Here is a 27,256-nt window from a genome sequence, read left to right on the forward strand (position 1 = left end):
ATATGGTTCCTGTTTTTGTGTGTACTGTGAAAACATAAAAACATGTAGGCATCATGAGGCCGTTTCCCAATGTACAGTAAAGTAAAAAAAACTCAGCTTTGAATGAATGTAAATAGACCTGAGCACCTCTAATAAATATTCTTCCTACAAAGTCAAACACTTTGCCTACATAGGCTATATCTTAATTTTTGTATTTACCTTTGACACAATGGGAAGGCAAAATATAAAAAAAGACTTTATCACTTCAGTTTCTAGTTGGGTAGTAATTTATGAAAAAAAACCCACAATGTAAACTAGAATTATATTATTCACTCTTGACAACAGAGCTGTTTTACTGTCACAGAGGAAGTAACCCTCTCCCAGTAGTTCCCCTGTTTACATATTGTAAAATAAACCGTTTCCTCTTCTTTCTGTTTAGGTCTACGTGCTCATTTTTGACTGTAACTCTGCTGTCATGTTGTCGGTGTTGTTCAAAATTAAGAAAGAAGTCACCATGTATAAGAAGAAAAAGGTGTTTCATATTAAATGAGTTTATGAGTTATGAATGAGTTTACTAATTTAGTTATTATGCAGTTCAGTACTGTAGAGGAGGATGTGTGAGAGTGAAGTGACATCCCTTGTCTGGAAACTTTCTCTGCTGACCAGAGGCGTTGTGTTTCTGGATTTTCCACCCATACCTACATACAGCATGTCCCATTCCTGCGAACGTTCACTCGGACTTAAGGACGAACAGATTACATTTCGGTGGGGAAAGGTCAAGATGTGTGTGAAGCATCCAGGGTTTATTATTTGTAGCATCTTAGCAAAAACACACATATTTGAAGCATTGCCCACTGTCATGAATTCACTTGACTGGCCAAATTCCTCTGAAGTCTTCACAACAGATATCACATGAGTCTCGACAGACATGGATGTAAACTGCAACTTGACTGGTTGGTAAGGCGGTAACTCTTATCAAATTAATTCTCACCTCTCCTGTTCTTCCATATGATTCACAAGTTCTGTTTTCTAACAATGTAATACACATGTCCCTCTTAAATGAAAGAATTACTTATTTCACTCACTTCTTCTTTTCACATCAGTTCCCCATCCATGACTGTGGCAGTGGCTCCTTAATCCTACTTCCCCTTCTGTTTAGCTGCACAAGAAGCTTTAAAAGGCTGCCTTCACCTCTGTTGCCAGCTTCAGCCTTTGGTATTACCTTCTTTCAGCAGGCTCTGCCAGCACCATGGACATGAAGGTGGGTGAATTAAAACTTAACTGTCCATTAACACTGAAAAACACATACATTGTAAAAGATATGATTGACATTTGTGTTTTTATTCCTACATTTCAGGATTCTCTGGTTAATGGAGGCGTACTGATTGTACACCAGATCCATGATGGAAAGCACCAGTATGAAGTGGAAAGTGTGATGAAGTACAAAAAGGCGATTGGAAAAAAAATGTTTGTCAGGTATAAGTCAGTCACTCACACTCTGTTTAGCAGACGCTTCCAAGTAACAATGAAATGACTCAGCAGTGTGTTCATGTTGGACGATGGTAGTCAAAATAAAAACCTGATTTTAAAATCCAGATAGGAAACCCAACAATTTTTACAACCACCAAATTTTAATCAAAATGAACTGTCCTTTTCTGTTTCCTGTCTGTATTGATCTTTTGTTGATAATTTCTCATGTTTTTTTAAAATTTATTTAGCATCGATTGTTGTTAATATAATCATAATTATGTCACATTATTTGATTTGTAGTTGTGCATTTTACTAGTTTGGGAATCCGTCTAAGTGTAATATCTTTACATATTATTTATGTTATGTTATATTTTTATTTTTTCAGATTTTCAGATTGCCTTTTTAAAAACTGGCAAAATACAGTTAATTTTTCTGTTGATCAATGAGCACTGTCGCTGTCAAATAAATGAATCAGAGAAATAGTCTGTTTTAAAGATGAAAGCTCTGTAGCTCTGTTCAGGGAGGCAATGAGTCAAACTGTACGTTGGCTGACCTTTAACCCTCAGAACCACAGACACTAATTTGCATTTGACATAGTTTGACCTCTATGATCTGCTGTAAAAGTGGAAGTCCACCAATAAAGCAGCCCTGACAGGAAACAACATCTCAGTTGAAACGCAGAGCAGACACAGAAAAGTCCGTCGACATTATCGTAGGCGATCCAACATGAGCCAAACGGATTCCTGTCTGGTGTATGTCTGATATTTAATCATTTAGCAATCTGAGGTTTTCTTAATTAATGGGTTGTTAAATCTTTAGAATATTTTTTGCAATATTTGGTAACATTAACCCTCAGCAAAGTTTATGGAGCCTTATTTGTTTTCTATTTTTTTCTCAGGAGAGGAGACAAGCTGATGCAGATAAACGGCATCGATCTGCGGGATCTCACGCCTGAAGAGTTGGCGCAAACGTTAGCTGAGGGTAATCCGATGCTGGTGAGTTCATGGGCCTCCACAGTCCTGCACACTGAACATCGTCAGGGCAGAGGCTCTATTCTATTCTGTTTTATTATTTCATTCATTTAGTCTAAAAAGGTTGAAAATATCAGCATGTCCACTCAAATTTAAATTTAAAAAAGTGTAACAGTGTTCGAGTTTATATATAAAACAGCAGTAGACACGTAGAGTTTATAAAATCCTTTCAGTTAAAAATGATCATTTTTGGCCACAAGGAAATTCTTAAATTAATTCTTAGATTTTGTATTTCGCTGAGCTGGCCTTTTTTGTGAATTTCAGTGAAAACCTCTCCCATCTGGTACGAGGGGATGTTACAGAGACAAAGATAGTTAAGTGTTTGTAGGAAAAATAGTTTATTTTAAAAGCAGCAGTGGTGAATTCCTCAAATATCAATCAATTTAGATTTAATTTGTTAAATGTTACTTTATTCTGGAAGAATTTATTGCAAACAAATAGTTGTCAAAAAGTTTGAAGAAGTTTATTGAAGGTAAAGGCAAATAAGAAGTCTCTTTAAAATGAAATGTGTAAGATACATGGATTTAATATATATTTTTTCTTTTTCTAATTACTCTAACAGACATTCAAGTCTATATAACATTGATATATACAATATTTGGGACCTAACAGTTTCTTTGTATATCCTTTAATATCATGCTCCTTCTTTTAGTTGTTAAACTGGAATAAATTTGTAATAACAGGCTGTATCTGGTTTGATTTCACATTCTGCCCGTTTGATCTTTCCTCTATCTTTAGTGTTTATTATTTGGTTCATTTTCTTTTGATTCTTTTTACTCCCTCTTCTCTCTGTAGACGGTGCACAAGGCAGGCAGGAAAAAGGAGCACATTGAGCCGTCACAACCGACCGAAGACAGTTTATACCCGTTCTCCAAGGAGCCCACCGTACTGAGTTTTTGCTGGGAGATGACAAAAGAGGACGACTTGCAGGAGAATGAAGGAGGGAAGGAGGGAGAAGAAAAGGAGACAGAGGGTGGTGAAGAGGATGTCTGCCAAGTTGAAAATGAGAAGAATGGTGACCTGCTCATCATTGAGATGACCAAAACTAACATCTCTGTTGTGAGGGGCAGGGGCTGCGATGCCGGGAGCCCCTGTCAGGGATGTAACGGGACGGGCTGCACCTTTAATGATATTGTCATGGTGGCAGAATCCAGCACGGTGACACTCGGTGAGTAAGTTGGGTTTTAGTCTGCTGCCTTCACTCCATTTCTCTTGTTTTGTTCTCACATATTTTACAACAGTTTTTTTTTTTTAGCTTTTTCTTTCACATTATTTATTGATTTACTAATTTATTATCCATTCTAAAATACAACATTATCAATGTCAATGTCTGACAGAAGAAATGTGCCAGGGAAAAAAAAAAATTGTGATCCAAAGATGTGTTTTTGTAGACTCCCTCCCATATTATTAGACTGAGTGTAAAATATATGGGAGCTCTTTCATCTAAAATTTAACACGTAGTCTGAGTACATTTACATGTGGTTCATTAGCCCGGTCCAGTTTTCAGAGTATTCCAGTTATGTTTCGCGTATTTACACAAGTTAAAGTCACAGTTTCACAAGGGAAAGGTCCCAAACGCACTACTTTGAAGGAGGTGTGAAGCAAACGAAGAACTTTCCTTAAAAATACTTGTTGAAATTTTCAAGGCCAGGCAGAAGAACACAGTACAGAGGAAGAAAGAAAAGTCAGAGGTCCAAAGAAACAGAAGTGTAGGAAAACTAAGGATAAAGCCACAAAAATGTACAATTTGGCAGACTGGGAGTAGACATACTGAGTGGGCTGATTGGCAGAGCGGCTGCAGGTGAGCAGATCAGGGATCTGGAGGTTTTCATGGAAACAAAAGCCTTTGATAACAAAAGACAGATAATCAAAAACTAAAGTGAGTCCACTGGGGCTTGATCCAAAAAAAGAACAAAAGAGTCAAAAACTTAGAAACTGAAACTAACATAAACACAAAGAGAATAACCTAAAACTTAACAGCCACAAAGAAATAACAACAAACGACCTGGGTTTCAAAAAAACACAGCAAAGGACAGACAAAATGACAAAGAAAAAACAAGAGCACGCAGACGAGGAGAAGAAGACAGCAAGGGACAGATGAAACTAATCACGGCGAGGCAGACAATTGCACAAGGGCTTGAACAGAAGTAGACCAGACAGCGGGGGCGAGTGAAACCGTAAAACAAGAAACCCAAAACCCAGACTGAACTAAGGACCGCAAAACATACATGAAGTCTAAAACCTAATAACTGAAAGGTGTAAACACCAAAACTGTCACAGTTAGTCAGTAAGACCAACAAGCTGAAATAAAGGCAAAAACGGCATATTTCCATTAATGGGTCGGTTTAATCAACCAGAGTTTAGATCACCATGAATCAAAATGAGTTCTTTCTCAACTACTCATGTTCAGAAATGCAGATAAATAACAATTACAATTAAAATACATTCTTTTGAATTTGAATTTGTTCAGAGAGCAAAGAGGGCGTTTTCCTGAAAGTCTTTAAGTAAATGTACAGAGCAAGTCTCTTCTGTTCGTAACAACAATTCATATGCAGGTAAAATAGCGAGTGATTGACTGAGAGTCGGCTTCAAGGGTGAAGAATACAACAGTACTGTCATCCCCGAGAACCATTTCTATGGAATGAAGTGGCCATCAGTTCTTGTTCTTGTTTTTTCTCACAAAGGGGATTTAACATGAACTGACCATTTATGATGGTTCTTTTTGTCTTTTTCAGTTCCAAGAGGAAGTGACAGTTTCAAACAGGAAAAGCTGTCAAACGTTTCAATCGAACACGTGGCCACTCACCAATACATCCGAGGTATCTGTTCGCAGAGGACTCTGTATACTTCACCAAATCCAGGTTTGTCAATCAGAGCCGCACACATCGAAGTCACACATGCTAATCACCGGAAAAATATACATTATTAATCTCAGATGAGTTTTTAATTTCAGATATGATCACATGTAATTCACTCTTCAGTATTGCACGGAAACTATGATGTGTTTTATTGGAGGAATTGACTGTTGACACATGTTTCTATTTCTTTTGTGTTCAGAGAAAATTACCATCTACTACTACAAGTCGAACTGCACTGGCAGGTTTTTCAGAGGCATGCCGGTGGTCCTAAACCTTACCGAGTCCAACTGCTTCCTCAGATGCTGCAAGGAAGAGAGCAGCGTGTTCCTACGACTGGAGGTAAGAACAGCGGACTGCATTCTTGGTTTTGGTCATTTTATGGATTCTTTTGGACAATAAGCCAAATATATCGATAAGCTTTTAAAAATCAGAAATCCCATATCTTTAAAAGTGAATAAAGAACGTACGTAAACGTAATTCCTTTTAGGGATCAGCTGACTTCTTTATATGATTGTCTGCTCCAGATGCAGCACGTCCACAAAGTACAGACTGACGATGAAGGCATTCGCTAAAATCTAGTTGTTTGGCAACAGTAGAATAACATTTTACTAGCTACTTTAGCACATTTCCCACAAGTACACTTGTTAAAAAGGGTCATGTACATATATAGCAAAAATGATAAGACTTGTGATTGTAAGGGTAAATCCACCGTTATGTTATACAATAAGCAGGTGATGAGCACATTCACAAAGCAGATATGCGCTGCTGTAATCTTAGTCACTGTGGATGTTCGTGCTGCAGCTGCAGGAGTTTCGAGTTGCCGTTGTAAAATGTGCCAAGTTGAGTAGGCACCCGGTTTTCCCACATTTTTTGGGGGGGTACCCAAACATCGGTCTGCTTTGCCTCTCCTGATGGTGCACCCCCGGGTGAATGTAGACCAAGACGTGGTTTGAGAAAAATGCCAGAGTAAACTTGCCAGCAAACTCAGAATATCTTACTAATGTTTATCCGGTTATGTTTTTAATGTCCAACATTTTGTTTTTGAATGTTGGCATGCCAAATCTTGATAATTGGCACCAAACTCAAAAGTATTTGACTTAGACACATTTTGGTCTGTAGATCATCAGTTAACAATAAGTGTGTATCATGGCAGTATATGGTTTCAGGAGTGATGTCATGATAAATGAGTGTAAATTTGAAATAATAAAAACTTACTGAGGGGAAAATGTTTTGTTTTTAAATACATTGAGAGTTTAACAAGATGATTAACAGGATTTTCTTACCTAATCCACACCTTTGTGGTTGTAGACATGCGAAAAGCAGAGGCTGAAGCACATCTCCAAGAGCGATGAGAGCACGCTCTCCTTCGTCTTCTACATGAAGTCAGATCAGACGAAACAGCGGCGGTTTGAGTCGGCGCTTCACCACGGCTGGTTCATCCATATAGTCGACACAGACTCGGTGGAAATGGCGACCCTGGATGCACCGAGGGAAGATCAATCGTTCCGCTTCATCATTCAGAAGTGATGGAGAGTCCTTTTCCTCAGTCATATTGCAAGTTCTCGGTCAAGTCAGTTTAACATTGAAAATATCTTCTGAATTTTGTTCGTGATTTCAATGTTTTAGAAAATGAAAACATTCGATGAGCTGTTTTGTTTGAGACATCTGTTCCAGTGACAGAAACCAAAGTCAGCGTGTTAAATACTGCTATTGCAGAAGTCCGTAGATATGTATCATACATTTCTGTATGTCTAATCCAAATGTGTGCGACAAGTGTTTGGTATTCAATTTGGTTGTTTGCACTGGTGTTTGAAACACTTTTTTTTTTTTTTTTGCAAGCATTAATGTAAAACATAATATAAATTAAAAATGGATGTAATGAAGTAATGTGAAAATGTAATTTAACATTTTGTAATGTACGTTATTATGAGACATTGTGAGCAAAATTACACTGTATAAACATTATATGAACAAGAGTTTAGTTTATTGACACAAGCAAATGTTTTATGTACTGTATACAGTTTGATAACACATCCCAGACTTCCTGGAAACAACACTTGTAGACTTTGATTATATAATGTCAACACATAGATGGTCTACGCTTCTATGAACACACTGTGATCTTAAAATAAATTCCTTTTTTTGTACACATGCATTTACATGAGTAATAAAATGACTAGCTTTGGTAAACTCTAAATCTTGTGTGGCGTCAGTGAAAATGTTCCGCACATACTGTAAGGACTTTAGTCATCAACATAAGGTTTGCATTTTCATTGAACATTGCGCTGTCGATGTATAGTAATTGAAAACTTTAACATTTCAAAATAAAATGCTCCTGTGCATCTCTTAGGTTAGAAAAATGACTACACATTAAAGCCGTCTAAAAAATATCAAATATTAAAACGTGATAGGAACAAACGCTTGTCTTTGGTCATCCATGTTCTAACAGTACCACAAAAGATGGAATATTTAGATTTATAAAAAAAAGAAGTATATTCTTCAAATCTATATGTATTTGTAGTATAATTTTAAAAAAATTATACAGTTTATTGTAATTGTGTCAAAGACATTAATTTATTTCAGTATTCACAAAGTACAAGGAAAACATTTAATTATTACAACAAAGTATACTTAATTACTTAAAAGTGTCTCACAAGTATATGTTAAACTGTATTACTTATTATGCCATAGAAAAATAAATTAGTGCATCAAAATAGCACACTTTAAGTAATTAAGCATACTTTTTGTGAGCAGTGGTCTCCCCTCAAGTCCTCAATAAACTCAAAGTTTTACACATATTCACATTCAGCAGTATGTTAATGTGATAAGAGGCCATGCAGGTCTGGTGAAAGAAGAAAAGATCTTATAAAAAGGTCTTCCACGTCCCCATGGTTGAACAGAGACCGTGAGACGACTGTACACGAGCATCGGTCGTCCATCTGTTCAGTCGAGGACTCAGAGTCCAGTCTGCTCATTTTCATAGTCTTCAAAGGCCTTGTTACTTTGTCCTTCAAAGTAGGGGTTGTCCACCATCGCATTTGTAGATTTCCTAAAAACACAAGAAACACAACACGCCTCACTGTTAAGCGGCTGATTGGTCTACCGTGCTCGAAAAAACAGCCTCGGTCTTCAGAGTAAACTCACTTCTTGCGCTCTCTGACGCCACTGATGATGAGATAAAGCCCAGCGGCAGCCACGATGCCCATGACCACGCCGAACACCACCAGCCACACCTCCACCGGCTGCTCCTTGGGAGGAGCCAGAGTCGGCAGGATACCCTCGAACTCCAGTGTCCTGTCATCTAATTGGAAGGCGTCGTTGATTCGACCTCGAGATAACCTGGGATGGATGTTGAGGTGATTTATTATCGCTATCAGTCAAACCTTTACGTTCGAAATTACGAGGCTGGACTAACAGCTGTACAGCTCGATGAGGCTGTTCTGAAGCAAACTGTTAAGTCCTTACACACCAGGGGCATTTTTATGTGCAATTAATTCACGTCAATATATTTTTTTTGAACTATTGTTTTTGCCATGTGTACTTTCACACAAAACGCAATTATTACACAGCAAAACAAAAAAAAGGGGGACTTTTTTTCTGACCTTTTGCTCCCGGAGTAAAAGGCATTACATGCGTGGAAGTGGAACAAACGTCACATCACAACTCCTAACGGCAATGTTTATTATTTGTGTCCCGAGCCACCCGAAGTTATTTAGCAAAGTGCACAAAAATTACAAAGACAACAATCTCAAGGATGTCAAGGACTTGTACGACTGCCTCACAACAACCTCCGAATAAAATTAAAAAAAATATGTTGAACTGTGTGTTTCGGAATATACTGTATGAAGTATATAATGATGCCTCACCGGATGGCTGCTTCCATGTGATCTCTTGGGATGTAAACGGTGGGAGTCATTGGGTTGGTGACAGCAACATAGAAGGAGATTCTGTGAGTCTCATTAAAGATGTGGACATTCTCTGACCTGCAGGTGCAAAGAGAGAAAAGCTTTCAAATGAATGTGGTGGCAAATTATAATTCTTTTTTTAAAAGCACATATTATCCTCATATTTTAGTGCGTCTGATGCAGGATACTGACATGAAGGAAAGGGTCTCGTTCTTTTGGCTGTAGTATTGCCTCAAAGCATAAGCAATGTTGGCCTTGAACAGGTACATCTCATTGGCACTCCAGGAATACTGAAACGCATATCAGCTCGTGAATATTTTTCATGATATCAAACAAACTGCATTTCACTTCATAGCTGCAAAATTCCTGCCCTTTCAGGTAAAATAACCCTTCTAGTAGTGATAAATAATACTCACAGCACTATCACCCAAGGCAGCCTTTAAACTTATTCTCACTTTAATGGCAGAATCTGGAAAAAAAAAAAAAAAAAATCAAAGAATTAATTCTGTTAAATAATTATCAATTTTTGTTTAACACATTTTTCCCTTCTGATTCTTTGCAGTTGTAAAAACAAATGTGATGTCAGTAATTCTGTTGTCACAAGGTACAGAGCGAAATCCCTCTTTCTTCTTACTCCAGCTGTGAGCAGGAAAAGCACTTTGTAATAACTGATGAGATTTGATCATGCAAATATTTGTCATGAAAAATACCAACGTCTTAAGTCCTCTTTTCTACTTCCTTAAAAATGCTCCCTGGGATTTTTCTATTTTACTTCAGTGCTTCCTTCTAAGGTTACAAAGTAAATGTTTCACCGGAAATAACATCAGCTTTTTATTAAGTCACACTTATTACGTAAAGATGAGAGACTTGTTTACGCATGTAGTTTAACGCCTCAAGGGAAACCTTTCAGATTAAATGTGCTTGATGTAAAAACGACATCATATAAAAAATAATATTGCTATATAAATAAATTTAGCCCTGAGAAATGATCTGAGCAGAAAATTGGAAAAGGGATAGTTCAACGTGGGAATACGAATATATGCATGTACACTAAATATGAAGCTGTAGGGGGAAAAAAAGACCCAAATGCTGGCTAATACACAGGTAGGAACAGATCAGTGACTGTATTTCATGAAATAGTGAAAGCTTAGAGGCTGGCAGGAAGCCTTCAGGTGGCGCTAAGGACAAATGTGGTTACATGCAGTACATTAAATTAAGTAACTGAAAAAATGGCTGATATTTTAACTATGGGATGTTTAGGAAATGGGAAACAGGTGTGCAGGTGGTTGAGGGGAGTCAGGTGAGTAAGAAAGGGGGAGAAGGTCCACGGAGGTGTGGTGGGAGGATAGAGAGGCCAGAGATTGGTAGAGCAGCCAACATAAACAGGGCTGAGACAAGAATCATGACACAAATATATCTCCTGTCTGTTATCTCCACAAAAACCAAAATGTAACAACAACCCATTGGGATGACAGCAATTCAATTAAATTACTGCCCCCTTCTCTCCTCCCCCTCCCACACACACACACACACACGCACATGCACACGCACACGCACACGCGCACCAGCTGCTGGTGGTGGTAGCATTATATCTACCACAGTGACATAACAGTGGTTTCAATTTTCTTCATTTCATTCTCAGCAAAGAAAACACAACAATCATAGCCCATAGCAATCATTTCCTGTTACTTTAGTGGAAACATCCTCATTGTGAGACATTTTTGTACTCACATGGCACTATGTTTGTTTTCCAGCCTGTAGCTCTGTTATGCATCTTGTTGTCTGCCTTCAACCACTCGTAAAGTTTGTGGAAATAGTCCAACAGGGGGCGGGCGTCCATCTTCGTGTCACCAGTTATGGCGTGCAAAGCCCTGGGCCAGGACCGGGACCTTCCCAGCTCTAACATATTCCTGTCAGAAAACAATGATAATAATGAGCAGAAATGACTGTTTTATTCATATAAAAAGTGTAATATAATGTGTCACAGCTGGAATATAATAACTGGAATAACCAATCAAGAAAGCAGACGTCGTGCGTACCTCAGCTTGGTTCCTGCATCAGTGGAACCAGTAATGTCACACGAAGACAAAGCACCTGTATGATTGGCTGCATCGCAGAGAGCTTTTTGGAACTGAAATTGGTAGATGGTTCTTGTGAAGTACCTGTGTTTAAAACCAGAAACAAACACACACAAAGTCATTTGTGATGCTGAACTGTTTTCAACCTGGACCCCATTTATCTTTCACTGCACATCTGTGTTGTTGTTTTTTGAGCCATACGCAGCCGAACAAGTGTAAATCTCACACATGTTCACTGCGTCTTTTTTGCTGTAAACACGATGATAATTTACAATTTTGTGATGTGAAAGTCTGTCAAAAGGATTTTGTCATATCTCTGCCCTCCAACTTTTGATGCTTACACAATCACAATGGCAACAAAAGCGGTCAAGTCATTTTAAAGGTAAATAGAAATCGGTGTCTTTGGAGTTTTATTTTACTGTAATCAAATGTTTGAAACTAATAGCCTCCTAATGTTTCTGTGTTCTTGGCCCAAGGCCTTGCTTTCCACCGAGCATCACTAAAGTGGGAAGTGAACTGAAAACTGAATTGACTTAGTCAGATTTGACAACATAACTCTTGGTGAAGCAGATTTTAAGCATAATTGGACTCAGAGTTAGGCTTTTATTTCCTTGAATTGCAGCATTCCAGCGGGACTGGTACCTGATGAAAGAATAGTCTCCAGAAACGTGGAACAGAGCGGGTGGGTCACAGTAGGTCTCATCTCTTGGCACAGGCTCCACCACCCCGACCAGCTCCCTCCTGTGGAGACAACAGGAATCAACGCTAATACAAGCTGACAGCAGCAGTAAAGCAGCCGCTGAACTGCACAACATAAAATACCTTTATATGTGTCCAGTTTTTATGTCATTATCATTTTTAATTACAGTGACATTCAAATTCAACCTACATTTGTACAATTTACATGTGAATTTTCACCCCCCAAAAAATGAACTGCTTTGTTTACAGACTCCTCATTCAGGCCTCTGCTTACTTCATCTCCCACCAGCGCTTCATCCATTCATCTTTGGTGATGTTCCCTGTGAACACCTGCCACCTCCACTCCTCCAGCATGTAGGTGAACGGCAGGGTGGCAACAATGGTGAGCGCCTGCTTCAGCAGGAAGTTGATCTCTGTATCTGAAAAAACAAGTCAATTTACAACTCTGTATATGATTAACGGAGTTAGTAGAAGGCTCAAAGTCACATTACTCTGATGGCCCCTGTGGAGCTGAAGCTATTTTATTTTTTTTAATCCAAAATGCTTTTCCAGAGCTCCAACCCAGAGACATATTATAAAGGTAAACCTGAGATAACTGTTGTTTTTGGCTATTTAGGGGCAGTAGAAACAGGTTCAACACTGTCATATTATCAAGGCTCATATGGCTTACTGTGGTGGCTAGCAAACAGTTGCTCATTGCTGATCTAAGCATACATTTAAAGTTGATTCTCTGGCAACTCGAGCAGTTTAAATATTAACCCTCCTTTTGTCTCTGCTCTGGACTCTAAATATTTGGGTCCTTCACGGTTAAATGCTTCACGTCTACTAGCATCTGTGTCTGTCTGAGGTTTAGTGCTGGGGAGATCAGGTCCTTCATTCTAAACAGCTGCCTGTTGCTGGAAATTATGCTAAAAACTTGGGGCCAGAAAACCAAAACAATGAACTAAAAGATGCTAAAATGCTACACGAGTAAGTAGATTAGTCCTTGTGGGTTCATCACTCTTGGAAACCACTTTCACACATCTACTGTTATCTTAAAACTATTGATTAAGGCAGCTTTAATGTTTTGAAGAACCAATACTTCTGTGGTTCGACAACTTTCATTACCATTATCATAAACGAAGTCTGTAGGCAGGAGACCCAGGGTCTTCAGGTGTTTGGGTGTCGCGGCAGACAGGGACATGATTTCCCCGACAGCCTCGTGGAAACCCTCATTGGCGCCGTCCCTCAGAAGGTAGGACAGATTGCGGTAAGCCATCTGGTACTGGTTGTGGCCCATCTCATGGTGCGCCGTGAGGAAGTTGTCCATGTTGACCTCGGTGCACATTTTGATCCTGGCGACATTACAGGAAAAGTGTTTATGTCGGCAGTTATGTTGTGTGATACAGACATTTTGTGATACCATATCAGATAAACTGCACCAGTAAAACAGCCAGTCCAATAACAAGTCTGTTAAGCGTCCAATATAACAAACACAAAAGCCCAAGTTCAATGAAATAAATTAAGTCTTTGTCTAAAGAGACACTTGAGGAACTTTAAAACCAGAGTTTTGATGTCTGACTTATATTGTGCATTTAGTTCAACTTTGTCAAAACTCAAAAACAGTCTGTGCCGGGGCAAATGTATGGATTAATATTTTCCAACCAAGATTACTTATCAGCAGGAAAAAAACTACTCTGAGATTAATCAATTCCAGCAAACCCATTTTAATGGCTCTCATAAATATTAACTGATCTACAGTTAACTTAACAACGTAATGCAGCCAATCAGAGAGCTGTGTGCATGTCTGTTGGATTCGTCCTACCTAAAGTCCAATCTGTTTCCCATGTCCCAGGCTGTGGGGTGACAGACCACCTTGCGTCCATCCTCAGGCTTCTCCAGCATGGAGTTGATCCAGAAGTTATCATACATCTTGTACAGGCCCACAGACATGAAGAACTTCTCTGCTTCTTCGAAAAGACGACGCTTACTCCAACCCTAGAATCCAAGTGGACGATTTCAGTTCCAACACTGTATTGAAAACTGTATTTTTGATATCTCCTTTATTGTTTTTGGTTTAATATACAAACAAACGTGTACTGTACCTTTTCCACCATGTTTTGGCTGACATCAATATCTGGTTTTTGAGGGTATGGGATTGACAGAGGGTACAGGTTGGTCCAGAATCTTCCCCACATGTCACCTAAACAATCAACACAAAAGGTATTTATTTTGCACTCGTACTTAGTACTCTAAGTAGACACTGAGATGTTTGCAGACTGTAGTCCGCGATTTAATATACATTATATTATATCTGTTGCACTTCCTTTTCCTTTGAAACAAAGCGGTAGTGTTGAGACTTGGACAACAGAGGGAGACATACTTTCGCTCTGAACTCAAAACATACATAAACATTCACATCTGTCTGCTCACTCATCCCCAACACAAAAACCACAACAAGATGATTGTACACTTAAACCGGGGGATGGAAAAGAAAAGAAGAAAAACTATTAACAATAATAATAAAATATATAGAAAAATGTAGATATAAAATAATGGCACCTATAGAGCACATTATGATAGAAGTAGCACAAAATTAAGAAAGAAAAAAATAGGAGAGGAGTTTATTACTGGGATAATGTATTCCCAATTAATAATAATTAAAAATGATTTCATTCCCCTATTCTCTTTGGGTTGTGTCCTTCTAAATTTATCTTGTATACTTGTATTTAGTGGAATTAATTGAATCAGAATTGTTGTTGTTTCCACAGCAGCAACATAAAATCAGAAGAAGAAATCTCTCAGATCTCTGGACTTTTTTAGGTTGAAAATCATGGGTATTAGAATGAAAGCTGGTTATTGGATTTCATCTCATTATTCGTGCTTTTGGAGAGGACAGAAAGTTAAGATTTTCATTGTACAGTGCAACTGGCTCTCTGTATGTGACGGTAAAGATTTGAATCTAATTCTTTATGATTATAAAGCTCATGATTGTGTTGATTATGATGAATTTCTGACCCACACTCAGTCAAAAGAAATTATGAACAAATAAAATAAAAGATAACCAAACAGTGAGATCCTCAGAGTTAATATTTTATATGTTGATGTCTCTGCAAGGACTGATTAACAGCTCTGAATAAAATCCCTAACGTACCCAGCAGGTGGGCTGGTAGAGGTCCTTCTGGATCAATGTGTCCTGGGTAGACTTTCATTAGCTTGCTTCTCACATAAGCATGCAGCTCCTTGTATAAAGGCAGGATCTGTGAAAAAAGCAACAACCATTATTTCACTTACTTCAATATGAAACTGGAAGACATCCATAACAGTCAAATCCACTGACATGGAGACGTACCTCTTTGTATATTGAACGGACATCTTCCATTAGCTGATGTCTGGTGTACTTGTACTGAACATCGTCCTCAATGGTCTCATAGTTATATCTCCAGTAAGCTCCATAGTCTTCAAAACCTGTACAGGTACATGCGTGTGTATGTCAGAGAGAGGCAGATCAAGAGACAAAGACAAAATAAAAGCTCTTACTTTCTGTCGAATTTTTTTGAGGGGGAGAATTGACTTTCTTTTGCACATGATGTAAGCCAAGACACTTTTCGTATTAAATGACATCATGTTAGGCCTCAGTAAGGTCCAACTATCAGAAGTCCTCGGGAGGAGCCGTCACGTGTGATCACAGAACACTGTCAGCTCTGCGTGTTCCTATCAGACATTATCTTCACCCCTCCACAGCATTAGCTTAAATCCATATTGTTCCTTGATAAACTTATCAAGCTTCTCCGTCATTAAGTCATAAAAAAACCCCATTATCTTTGAATTCATCACCGTTTAGTTTGGAAGCTTCATTCTTCAGATCCACATAGTCTTCGTACAGAGGCCTCATCTTCTTGCCCACCTGTCTCCTCCAGCCCTCCCACACATGCAGACGCTCGGAGTAGCTTCGGCTGTTGGCCATCACGTTCTCCAGGCCTGTAAACACAGACAGACACGTGTCAGAGACCCAACACTGATGTGTTGAATGAAAAACAAAGAAAGCCGAAACACGCGAGACTGCAGTGGAATGTAACTAAGTACATCTACTCAAGTATTTTACAACTGTATTTGTTCTATTTTAAGAGAGATGATATTTTTATTCCACTCCATAAAGTAAGGTACAGTTGGTAGTTACGTTTCATTTTAAGGTTTTATATGTAAAAGATGGGATCAGTTTATGGAATGTGCAGTTTTTAGGATTAATCATCCATATATAAAGCTGTTAAAGCCTTTTTGCATATAATTGATTTTACAATACTTCAATTACATTTTGATGCCAATACCTCTGTATTATTGATTAAATATTCAGAGTCAGACTTTGTAGTGTTGACTTCTTAAGAAAAAAGGTCTCAATACTTTTTCTACCCATGAAGTCCAAATCTAATCTATGATAAAGCTGCGTAAACATACTTCATTACAAGTGATATCACTCAAAGTCCTACTAAAGTTAATGTGCAAAAGTATCACCACAAAAAATGTATCAACAAGTGTTGACAGATATTATATTACCGTGACTAATATGTTTCTAAGTAATGAAAATACTACATTGTTAATACTCATACAAGAACGTATAACCAGCATTTTACTGTTGTGTTGTTCTGGTCAAGATGATGCTTAGTATTTAACTATTCATATACAGTATAAATATTGAATCATTTTACATGACTGGATTCAAACATTAATTTCAATGGAGCCATCAAAGAATTTTAAAAGGGGAACATTTCTTCGGTGGAAAAGCTAACAGCTCATAGAAATACATCAGTCAAAAAGATTGGGAACAATTATTTTACACTTTTGCAGTAAAAAGCACAATATTTTGCTCTATAATGTAGTAAAATAGAAATACAAGAACCTAAAAACTTTACTTGAGTAAATAGTCTTTCTACCACTGAAAATATGTAGGTGTGATCCTTTATTTAAACTACAATTCCCGCGACAGTATTATGGTCATCCCTTTGTTCCAAAACTTTAATATAAGCAACTTTCCTCTTTTTCCTACCGTGTTAATTCTATACTGCTTTATCTGACGCTGACAGCCTGACAGCAGCAGGCAGCCGCGTTACCATAACGGGTCCTTCTTTACAGAGCGTACCTGGCTCCAAAGTCGGGCAGTTATGGGGGTCGTCCATCAGACACACCGTCGCTGTGCTGTAGATAGTGCTCATCTCGCTCATGACCTTACTCAGCTACAGGAACATTTCAAAGAGGACACAAGGAAAACATGTTTAGCTGTATGTCAATTGCTAAGGAGTAAAAGTGACAGTTCAATAGGAAAGAGATAGTCCTGAGGATGAAACTTGTGTCTTAGCAGCTTTTAGAAATATGATAAGAATGTATTTTAAGATTCTGTAACAGTGGAATTTAGCATTTAATCTTACATGTGAATCTTTATCCGGGGATAGAGCACCAGAGCCTTTGTCTTGTAGGGAGATGAGCTGCAATTTGATTTCTGCATCCTTGATCTGGTCGATGGGGAATTTGCGGGACTCCTCTGACATCATGTTGTAGAAATTGCCCCAAATTCCCCCCTGTTCAGACTGCATGCAAAGACAACATGACAATCACTTAACATCACATCAGTAATGATCAATATTTTTGGGCAAATGTAGGATCTTTCCCAGAAGCTTACCAGTTTGTCTGAGTTCTCCTTTGTGATGTTGGTGTTGTAAGCCCACGATGCCAGCGAGTACTCGTACATTTTATCGCTGGCCTCGTCGTTAAACCTCTGCAGGAACTCCCGTGCCCTGTTCTCCATGTCTGACTGAGCAGAAACAGCACAGGACACCGCCAGCAACGTTACAAGAATTCTAGCAAACATCTTGGCTGCTTCAGTGACTTCCACACACACAAACTAACTGTGAGGAGGAAGGACTCTGCACTCTGTTATACAGGTTCAGTAAGATTCTGTGCTGCCTTGGCCTTTGGACGGCAGAGTCATAACCGAGGGTTTATCTGAGTTTTCATTTGCAGATAGGATGTTTTGGAGGAACAGTGGACGTCCTTGGGTTATCTTGACATAGGGACGGAGTCTTTATTCTACGTTGAGATATTATCAGTTGCTAAATAGATGCTCATGAAAGATGTACAGCTGCGTACACTGACAGGATTTCTCTCTGGTAGCTGTCAAACTATCAACACGATGAATCTTAATCTTTAGGCATAAAATTAAAAGCCTGTTGTTACAAAAAACATAAACAAATTAATAAATTATTATAAATACAAAGTGAATTAAGTGTATATTAATTGTATAATTGTACAGCTTCAATTAGCCAGACCAAAAAACAATAAATAATGAGCAAAATTCTTTCCATTGACTTTTTAGATTTTGGCACTTGACTATTTTTCAACAGAGAATTATTTGAATTATTTAATCCTCTTTATTTTTCATATTTTTGATTTCATTTGCTTTTTATTCAATGTTTGATTTTGATTTGTTAAAGCTTTGGTACAAATAAAGGTATTTTTACTGTCATTAATAGAACACCTAAAAATGTATTTGGGCCTCTAAAATGCAAAGAAATGAAGATTTAGCTGATGTGTTTTTTTTAAGTCATTTCTTAAACAAACATGACCTGTTGAGGTGAAAAATGTGAAGAAAACTGGAAACAATAACTTCAAATGAGTCTGAATCTTCCTTATCTGTTGGTGGCGGATTTCCCAGCACTGGATAAAATGCAAGTCATGCAATGTTGGGCCCTAAATGCTGATAAGAAATCTGCCACGAGGGCAAAGTTAATGACCAACACCAAAGATTATTTAATACTCATTTCCCTTCTCTGGCAGGATCCAATCAATAATCTACAAAAACATCAATAAAGTCAAAACATAAAGATGAATCAGAATTGTTGTTGTTTCCACAGCAGCGGCATAAAATCAGACGAAGAAATCTCTCAGTTCTTTGGACTTTCTTTGGTTGAAAATTATGGGTATTAAGATGAAAGCTGGTTATTTGATTTCATCTCTTTATTTGTGCTTTTGGAAAGCCACCATCCTAAGTGATCATGTTTCTATCAGAGCAGCAAAACACTTTAAGGGAGTGCACCTGTTTTTACATCCCTGGAAAAGGGACAACAGTGCCTTCCTATGGAAACTGTTGGTATAACCACGCTCAGAAGAAGCCTGCCAAGTTTGTCTTACATTTATATTAATATTTACATGTACATTAAAGCTGTATTGGTAGTTTTGCTTGTTCATACTAGCTGTGAAGGGATCCATTTTTTATTTTTTAAGAGATTCCAATGACAGTTACAAAATCTATAGTTGTAAAAATGCCCTGGCCAACGTGTGCCGACATGTGACCAACCAACCTCACTGCCATTTAAGGAGGAAATTCCCTTTTTGTGTTCAAATTAACCCACTGCATGTTCATCAAGGAAACACCATCTGTGGAAATACAAAAAGATAATTTGATACAAATGAAACTGCAACCCTGGTAGATGTCTACATCAGAGCTGAAGCTTCATATTATTAGTCCTGGAACAACGTCACAGTGTGTTTGTGCAAAGTCTACGTATTTTGACCAGCAGATCTGAAAAACAAAACAAAAAACAGATGAATGGATGGACAGAGGGACAGGCAGAAAAACAGATGAATTCTTTTTTCAATGCATAAAAGGCGATATGAAAATACCTCCAGATAAAACCAAATACACAGCACAGCAGTTTAAAGTTGCATAATATGGAAATAAAGTACAATAACCTCTAAACGGTTGACTTCCTCAAGTAGATTTGAGACTCGTATGTCACTTGGTGAACTCTCCTACAGCCAGGACACTGAGGAAAATGACCCCTGTCGATACATAGTCTTGATATATATTTTTAAAAAATAATTAATTGATTGAATTGCTCACTATGCCTTACATGAATAATAAAGGAGAAAGAGGACGGAAATTATGAGGGAAAAGTGTGGCTCATTATAAATGCTCACTGCATGGTTGATTGTTTGTTGGGTTATATACACTATGTGGAACATTTGTAGCACGCTTGTCTTCTTGGCAGCTCAGAGTGAGGCCTGTGACAGGTTACTGTCAATCTGCACTGCCTCAAATTTGCTGCAACAGCAAGTTTACTGCAGACATGTCTATATACAGAGTGAGCCTAGAGGCTATAGGCTAATCACTGTGAATGAAACAGACAACGGTCAGGCTTAGTGTCCTGGAAATTCACACTCAGCAAAAAAAAAAAAATCTGTTCACTGGACATCATTTATCTCCAGTATAGTCTCTCGCTGTCGGTGAACTTCTCAGGGAAGTTTATAGTTTAGCAATTTAGAGGCTCAGTTTTAACAAGAGTGATATATAGCCTGGTAATGTGTACATTGTATGATTCTACTGGTTATTACTGCCATGTTAAAGATTTTATTTGATTTTGTATTGTATTTCTTTACAACAATTTACTAATATGTCTGGACATAGATTTTACAGACAAACTCTACAGCTATTGATTTTCATTTTTTTGTAATATTTATTCTCTTACAATGTGAGTAAAAAGGACACTTATATGCACAGCATACGCAGATGCAAAACTAAGGGAATGTTGTGGGACTGACCTTTCTTTTTAGACAAATCTTTATTGCAGTTTACTGCAGTGAAATTGTTTTGTCAAAGTTGCTCAAGAAAGAATAGAAGTTGTAAATATTCAAATTCAGCAGGAAAAAAAACCCCATCTTGAATCAACTTTAAGAAACATCACATCCAAATAGGTTAAAGGGGGAAGTGTAGAGTGAAAAATTAAACAGAGGAAATGCAAAATTATGTTTATAAGCAATTCTCCTAAAATTGGAGGAATATCAAAACAAGCACTGTTAGGGACGTTTTCAGACCAAAATGAAAATCCTATAGACTTGCTGTGATATAAATTTAAATACCTGAAATAATGATGTTGAAGTTGAGTTTGGTTGTCTGCTCCTTTGAAATAATATCCTCAGATAAACTTGTGTCCAGCACTGAACCTCCACTGGTCCAGGAATGAGCAAAGGTTTGATATTGAAAATGAATGAACATTTTTCTTGCAGCTTTAGTCTGTTATAAAATGTTCCTCTGTCTGTCAGGGTGTCCTGGCATGATGAAAAACACAGCTGTGGTTGATTTTCAAGACCATTCCCGGTCCACACACAGCCACATCCCCGGGTTTTACGTCGGTCTCCTCTCTCATCCTCTCAGCCTGAACATTCTTCAGGCCACAGAGCCAGGCTGCATCAATTACCAGAAAAACAACCAGAAAAAGACCGGAAAAGCAAGGACAGACCTACAAAATAAAAGCTCAAGGCATTCGGACTGATTATGAAACAATATTTGTGCACTTCTAGATATTCTTTATGCTGCCGTTTTATGTTTTGTCCACGTCTATGTCTTGTGCATTTACTATCAATTTTGCAGACCTCTCCTCCACCATTTGTCATAATTCTGCTTGACCCAGATTCTTATTTTGAAATGTTTGCGCGGCACTTCCTTCTCGCTCTGGCTGGTTTGACGCTGCACGGAGGCAACCCATGATCGCAGACTCAACACGCATCCTCTCACCACTGACCTGGGCTTAGCTGTGTCCTGCATGTGTGTGCATGTGTGTGCGTGTGTGAGCGGGAGTGTGAGTGATCCCCAGAAACCAGCAGCAGGATGGAGGATCTCAAGGAGAATCTGGGAACTTTGGATTGACGCCCGGGGATAACGCGCGGTCGGCCTGAACCTCATCGGGCTTCTCGTGGATTTATATATTTGGATGTTGTCTGTTTTCCCCTTTTACCTTTTTCTTCTAGGCAGTGGGAATTTAAAGTTGGCTTACGACCCTTATTCTTTTTGGCGAGCAAAATGCCATTTGCCAAAAGGATTGTGGAGCCGCAGCTTCTGTGCAGGCACCAGATCCCCAACGATGAAGGTCTGCTTTTCGAGGACCTGTGTGCCATCAGCAATGTGGTTCTTTCCCGGACCTTGCGACAGCTCTCCGACCTGGCCCGGCACGCCTGCTCCTTATTTCAGGAGCTGGAAAACGACATCATTAGCACCAACCAGCGGGTCTGGGTCCTCCAGAACAAAATAGGCCAGATACAGCAGACTGCCAGTGCCCTAGACCCCAAAAAGGAGGCAGTGCGTAAGTAGACCACCACAAGTGTGTGTACCCCCTATCAGAAAATAATTCACCTCATGATTTACACCTGAGCGACGTGTGATTTTATTCATTCACATCCAACATGTGTGCCTTCATGCTTCGAAGGGCGCCCACCTCAACATTAATTTTACTCAGCTGCACGCACGCCGTAGACGCGGCCGCACTCCCATCCCATTGAAATGTGTCACACGAGTGCGTTTGCACATTTGATCATCCAGTACCATCGAGATGCGTTTTCACAGCGCAGGATGTGTTGACTGCTCTTTTAGCTGTTTGGCGGTCCAGACTCAGATATGTGCGCGCGCGTGTGTGTGTGTGTGTGTGTGTGTGTGTCCGTCGACGAGGAGGGGAGTCTGTGTGTGTGTGTGTGTGTGTGTGTGTGTGTGTGTGTGTGTGTGTGTGTGTGTGTGTGTGTGTGTGTGTCCATCGACGAGGAGGGGAGTCTATGTGTGTGTGTGTGTGTGTGTGTGTGTGTGTGTGTGTGTGTGTGTGTGTGTGTGTGTGTGTGTGTGTGTGTGTGTGTGTGCTCACAGGCAGGCAGCGCGGAGCGGAGCGGAGGGGTGTGTTGCCGCTGCATTGGCTCAGCATCGCAGTCTCGTTACTGCGGGTAGCGCACACCTGAAGCATGTTCAGGCGGTGTTTTCCGGTGCATAAAAGGCCGCCTCTTTCATACAGGGTGTGAATGTATGAAGTTCAAGGTAGAGGATCTGGTAAAAGGGTTTTGAGATGTAAGTCTGTGTGTGTGTGTGTGTGTGTGTGTGTGTGTGTGTGTGTGTGTGTGTGTGTGTGTGTGTGTGTGTGTGTGTGTGTGTGTGTGTGAGAGAGATGGGGTTTTCACAGGCGACTCCCCGTGCGCCAAACCCACCCTTTCCACATGCAGCGGCACCAACACAGCATCAATAATGAATCCAGATGTCCATGTTGCAGGGCAAATATGACCTGATCATGACCAGATATTCAGGCGTAGCAATAATTGCAGTGTACACGGCTGTGAAGGGATCACATAAAAAAAATTAAGCCTGATTGGCAGCAAAGAGAGACTCTGCAATTCATTGTAACAGCGCGTTCTGCACAGCAGCTCCATATTATTTATGTTCTCTGCAGTCCCTTCAGTGCACGTCTTCAGATTTTACACGATCAGCTCAGTGATTTTTCTCCAGTTCTGTGTGATGGGATTCATCACTGCTGTAGCTTATCATAATGTGAAACAATTAAAGAGCATTTCGGGGCCTAAGGCGATATACACCTCTCTTCAGATGTAACCCACCTCACACACATGTCTGAGCATATGTCAGTGAAGCGGCCATGTCTTCATTACATAAAACAGTTCGGCTCTGTTTACTCCTGTTTGCCTTAGATCTGGATGAATGAGGCTCTGATGTCGAAGGCGACACATCTCCTGTGACGGACATTTGAATTTCTATTCAAGTCTCACAAACACACAACAGTATCCTCCCCTCTCGCTGGTCGAAACTCTCCAAACCTGCCAGCAACACTAAACCCAGGACCCTGTCTGTCTGCTACACTTGTTGAGCTCAGAAAACCCTGGAATATTGATTTGTTGAGTGGATTGTGTTTCTGTATCTCTGTAGCCAGTCAAGACGGGCAAAACAGGCAAAGTATCACCGAGCAAATATGCAGCTTGGTCAGAGTTTTGGGAATCTCGTGTCAAAGCATATTTCATTGAGTGATCAATTAAGACTTGTCTATTGTGAAATACTGTAGTTTTAACCTTTCTCGTCCCTTAATGTTCTTCAAATGAGACAATCTGAGATGTTAAAAACACCTTTCAGATTGAAGTCACAAAGTCTAGATCACTGGTCTCCAACCTTTGTTCTTTGGGAGCTACTTTGACAAAATGAAAGTAACCTTTATTTACATAGCTGAGCTTCACCAAACCAGCTGAATAAGCTTCTTCTATGTGAACAATAACAAACTGATACAAGATCGCCATCGAAACGCCTGCTCAAAACCATCTCACCAATTGGAAAGCTTCAAAACATACAGAATACACTGCAAAGGTACCTTTTAAGCTCTACCAAAAACTCCCTCTTAAAAGTAGGAAAATTACGTTGCCCTGTTGTGTCTTGCTGCATTTGGCATCACAATCTTCTCTTCTTCTTTTTTGATGTCGGCTATGGAAGAGCCAAGTGCTATGTGGCCAAAGCTTGGCAAAGCAGATGGATGATGTAATGACACGTCGCCGCTAGCATCCTATTTTTTCTGTTTGTGATTCACCAAATATCCATCACTCAATCTGACATGCCTCAGAATGAATTGCACAGTTGGACAGATTTTGTCCAAAACTTCTCCAACATGTGACGTACTATGGACAGTTTATAGGTGCCTTTATAAACATGCTACCATTTTTTAAATCTGCGGTTTGTTTTTACAGCGAATGTTAGTGCTTCTCATTTGTTATTGTCAGTCAGATTCAAATCAACACATTTTGGTTGAAAACAGACAAAATACTCTTTGATTGTCTGTGTGGGACTTCTGATTGGTGGGGGGGGGGGGGGGGGGGGGGGGGGGGGGGGGGGGGGGGGGGGGGGGGGGGGGGGGGGGGGGGGGGGGGGGGGGGGGGGGGGGGGGGGGGGGGGGGGGGGGGGGGGGGGGGGGGGGGGGGGGGGGGGGGGGCAGGGAGAGTTTGAGTTCTCTTTGGGCCAATGCTCATTGGATGCCCACCAAAGTTTTGCTATTTTTATTCAGTTATCAAAAGGGTTGTTATCTTCCCTCTTGGACCCCGAGGACCTCCATATCTCTGTTTACACACAGACAGCTTCAGTGTCAGTGAAAACATACTGTAGCTCCGCCACCTGATTGTAGAGTGCACCAAGATTGAAAGCAGTCAGTATGTTGCCAACTCAGACTGATCCTGGACATGGCAGTAGGCCGTATTCAGATGGGTTTCAGACTGTTTGTGTCTGTCATGTTCATGGAAAACAATGTGTTGTGTGGGACATTTATCAAAATGGTCTGAGCTAGTAGTCATCTGTTAGCAGTTGTGGCTATCCATAAACATAAAGCTTAATTTGCTTTAAAATATTTCCTGCACTCTGTCCTGTGATTCCCCTAGTTCAGTTCAGAATGCCACGAATGCTGATGTAAGTCACACTTTGTCAACTTCTACATGAATAACTGTAGTAATTGTGTATCGCGCCCTGAGAACGGCTAAAACACAGGTGACCTACAACTCAGCGCTGTTCCTGAACACAGACAGAAGACTGAAGCTTCTGCTGCTGCTCTGATAACGTGCTGCTCACGCTACTCCTCCTCTGTAGATTCGGTGGGAGAAGTAATCATGCAGTGGGGCCTCATATAAAAAATAAAAAAAAACTACACCAAATGAAATGCCTGGAAGTCTTCACGCCAGCAGCTGATGATCGTTTTCACTGTTGACTGAATGTCAGGATGTCAGAGGGGAGGAAAGTCGTTTCTCAGCACACAGGGTGCCATCTGCGAGTGACCAGCAGCACAAGGCCCAAAGATACTCAATAGGTATTTACGTTTGAAGGCTGATTTAATAGGTATCAATGACAATTCATTGATTATAGCACAGTGGCGGAGTGGTTTCCTCTCTATCGCCGGGTTGATTGTTGACAAATTGTCCCCTTTTTTAAGGGCCATATTGTACTGTTACTGGTGTAGTGATAATGAATCTGTCAAGCCTTCCTAAAATAAAAGGCTCATATACACCAATCAGCAATAACATTAAAACCACTGACAGGTGAAGCATTAAATATAATACAACAGCCCAGCAATAAATCCTCCCTTCGTATGGATTATAATGTTCAACTAGTGAACTGTACTGGGTTAAACTGATAGGTGTTCCTAATAATTCGCCCCTCTCATTTAAATGAACTCAGCTGACAAAATATTAAGAACAGTGGTTCCTAATAGTCAACGTCTTTAATGTCAATCCACCATATGACATACAGACATACAAATGGATCGAAAAACCGTTTCTCACAGTCCCACTGTGTGCAAAATAAAAAGACAAAACAATAAAAGCACAAACATGCAACAACAAAAACAATAAAACAGACATCGTAGTACAAACATGGGTCCACAGTGCAAAAGTTCAGAGTTTACGGGGCAAGGAGGAGAGACGGGAGAGAGATCAGCGTCCCGACAGCCTCATGGGCGAAGCTGTTCCTCAGCACCTCCTCCCAGAAGGCAGGAGGCTGAAGAGGCTGTGAGGCTTTAGTGGCTTTAATGTTAACAGCAACTTGCTCATAAATTTTGACGCTGAGTTCTCGGTATAACAGTCTGTTACAGAAGCCAACGTCTTCCTATGTAACGTTCCACCCAGAACAAACTAAGAAATGCTTTCATGCTATGTTTCTCCATATCTTGTCTGGTGACAGCAGTTGATGGGAAATTGCCACCAGTGACCTCTGAAATACAATATGTCACTAAGACACTTTTATCTGCATTGGAAACCCCTACACCGCCCATCAACTGAGATGAAGGTCAAATCTGCAATATCCATAAATATGCTTTACGTGTGAAGACTAAAGATCTGTGTCACAGCATGACTATTCAAAGGACCAGCAGCCTAAAAACTTGACTACAGCGCACAGCCATCTGACCTCTGGCTTAACCATTCATTGGTGCACTTACTAACAGTATATCACAGAAATATTAACTAAAACAACATTTAACATAAACAGCGGAAAAGTTAGACAGATAGACAGTGATTATAAATAAAGTCAATATCACAGCTGGAGAGAAGACAGACAAATGAACTGTTTTTCACCTCGTATAAGCAGCAGAAAGAATCTCGTAAAGTGAAAGCGTCAGTGATGATTTTGAAGGCCACTCTTCAAAAAGTGTTGATCTTTCATGCCCTGAAATAAGCTCTCCCTTCTCGGCTGTATACTAGAACATTACAAACAACAGTACCTCATACACCGAGGTTGGGCTTGGAGGCACGGTTAGGTGACCGAGGCTGCAATCTCAATACAGCGTTTGAAGTTGTAGCAAAAATGTCTGCTATTCAGAGCTTTAACAATCAATATGTTTTACATTAACAATGAATCAAATGCATGTGTGATGTTAAAGGGGTCACTCAGCTCGCATGAATTCACAAAGAATTATCAGCCCGCG

General features: G+C 39.7%; 3 protein-coding genes across 7 annotated transcripts in view; 2 read left to right on the forward strand and 1 right to left on the reverse strand.

The window, feature by feature from the left end:
* The first annotated feature begins 1,202 nt into the window (after window positions 1-1,202).
* LOC138620413 (uncharacterized) lies at window positions 1,203-7,592 on the forward strand. 2 transcript variants are annotated; one of them, XM_069697587.1, is made up of 7 exons: window positions 1,203-1,240; window positions 1,337-1,455; window positions 2,348-2,444; window positions 3,276-3,648; window positions 5,216-5,341; window positions 5,538-5,677; window positions 6,647-7,592. In XM_069697587.1, the coding sequence occupies exons 1-7, from the start codon at window positions 1,229-1,231 to the stop codon at window positions 6,863-6,865; spliced, it is 1,086 nt and encodes a 361-aa protein (XP_069553688.1). In that variant the 5' UTR covers window positions 1,203-1,228; the 3' UTR covers window positions 6,866-7,592. The 2 variants fall into 2 exon arrangements, with proteins under 2 accessions (XP_069553688.1, XP_069553689.1); XM_069697588.1 differs by lacking the exons at window positions 1,203-1,240; window positions 1,337-1,455 and adding an exon at window positions 2,137-2,201.
* A 502-nt stretch (window positions 7,593-8,094) lies between these two features.
* On the reverse strand, window positions 8,095-17,862 carry ace2 (angiotensin I converting enzyme 2). The gene is made up of 18 exons (XM_069697888.1): window positions 17,674-17,862; window positions 17,423-17,581; window positions 17,137-17,230; window positions 15,837-15,980; window positions 15,352-15,467; window positions 15,154-15,259; window positions 14,105-14,202; window positions 13,825-13,997; window positions 13,128-13,354; window positions 12,295-12,439; window positions 11,964-12,062; window positions 11,283-11,405; window positions 10,975-11,153; window positions 9,660-9,712; window positions 9,436-9,533; window positions 9,205-9,321; window positions 8,483-8,677; window positions 8,095-8,387 (listed from the first exon to the last, which is right to left on the reverse strand). The coding sequence occupies exons 1-18, from the start codon at window positions 17,860-17,862 to the stop codon at window positions 8,294-8,296; spliced, it is 2,409 nt and encodes an 802-aa protein (XP_069553989.1). The 3' UTR covers window positions 8,095-8,293.
* A 3,675-nt stretch (window positions 17,863-21,537) lies between these two features.
* nhsb (Nance-Horan syndrome b (congenital cataracts and dental anomalies)) overlaps window positions 21,538-27,256 on the forward strand; it is a 57,323-nt gene continuing 51,604 nt past the window's right edge. For all 4 annotated transcript variants that reach the window (XM_069697883.1, XM_069697887.1, XM_069697886.1 and 1 more), the window contains exon 1: window positions 21,538-22,129. In XM_069697883.1, coding sequence (XP_069553984.1) covers window positions 21,850-22,129 — 280 coding nt within the window. In that variant the 5' untranslated portion in view covers window positions 21,538-21,849. The remainder of the gene's footprint in view (window positions 22,130-27,256) is intronic.

Source organism: Brachyistius frenatus, unplaced genomic scaffold (genome assembly GCF_029030835.1).
Source record: "Brachyistius frenatus isolate BFR_SWC_R1_liver_20210118 unplaced genomic scaffold, ASM2903083v1 Contig_24, whole genome shotgun sequence".
NCBI classification, from domain to species: Eukaryota; Metazoa; Chordata; class Actinopteri; family Embiotocidae; genus Brachyistius; species Brachyistius frenatus.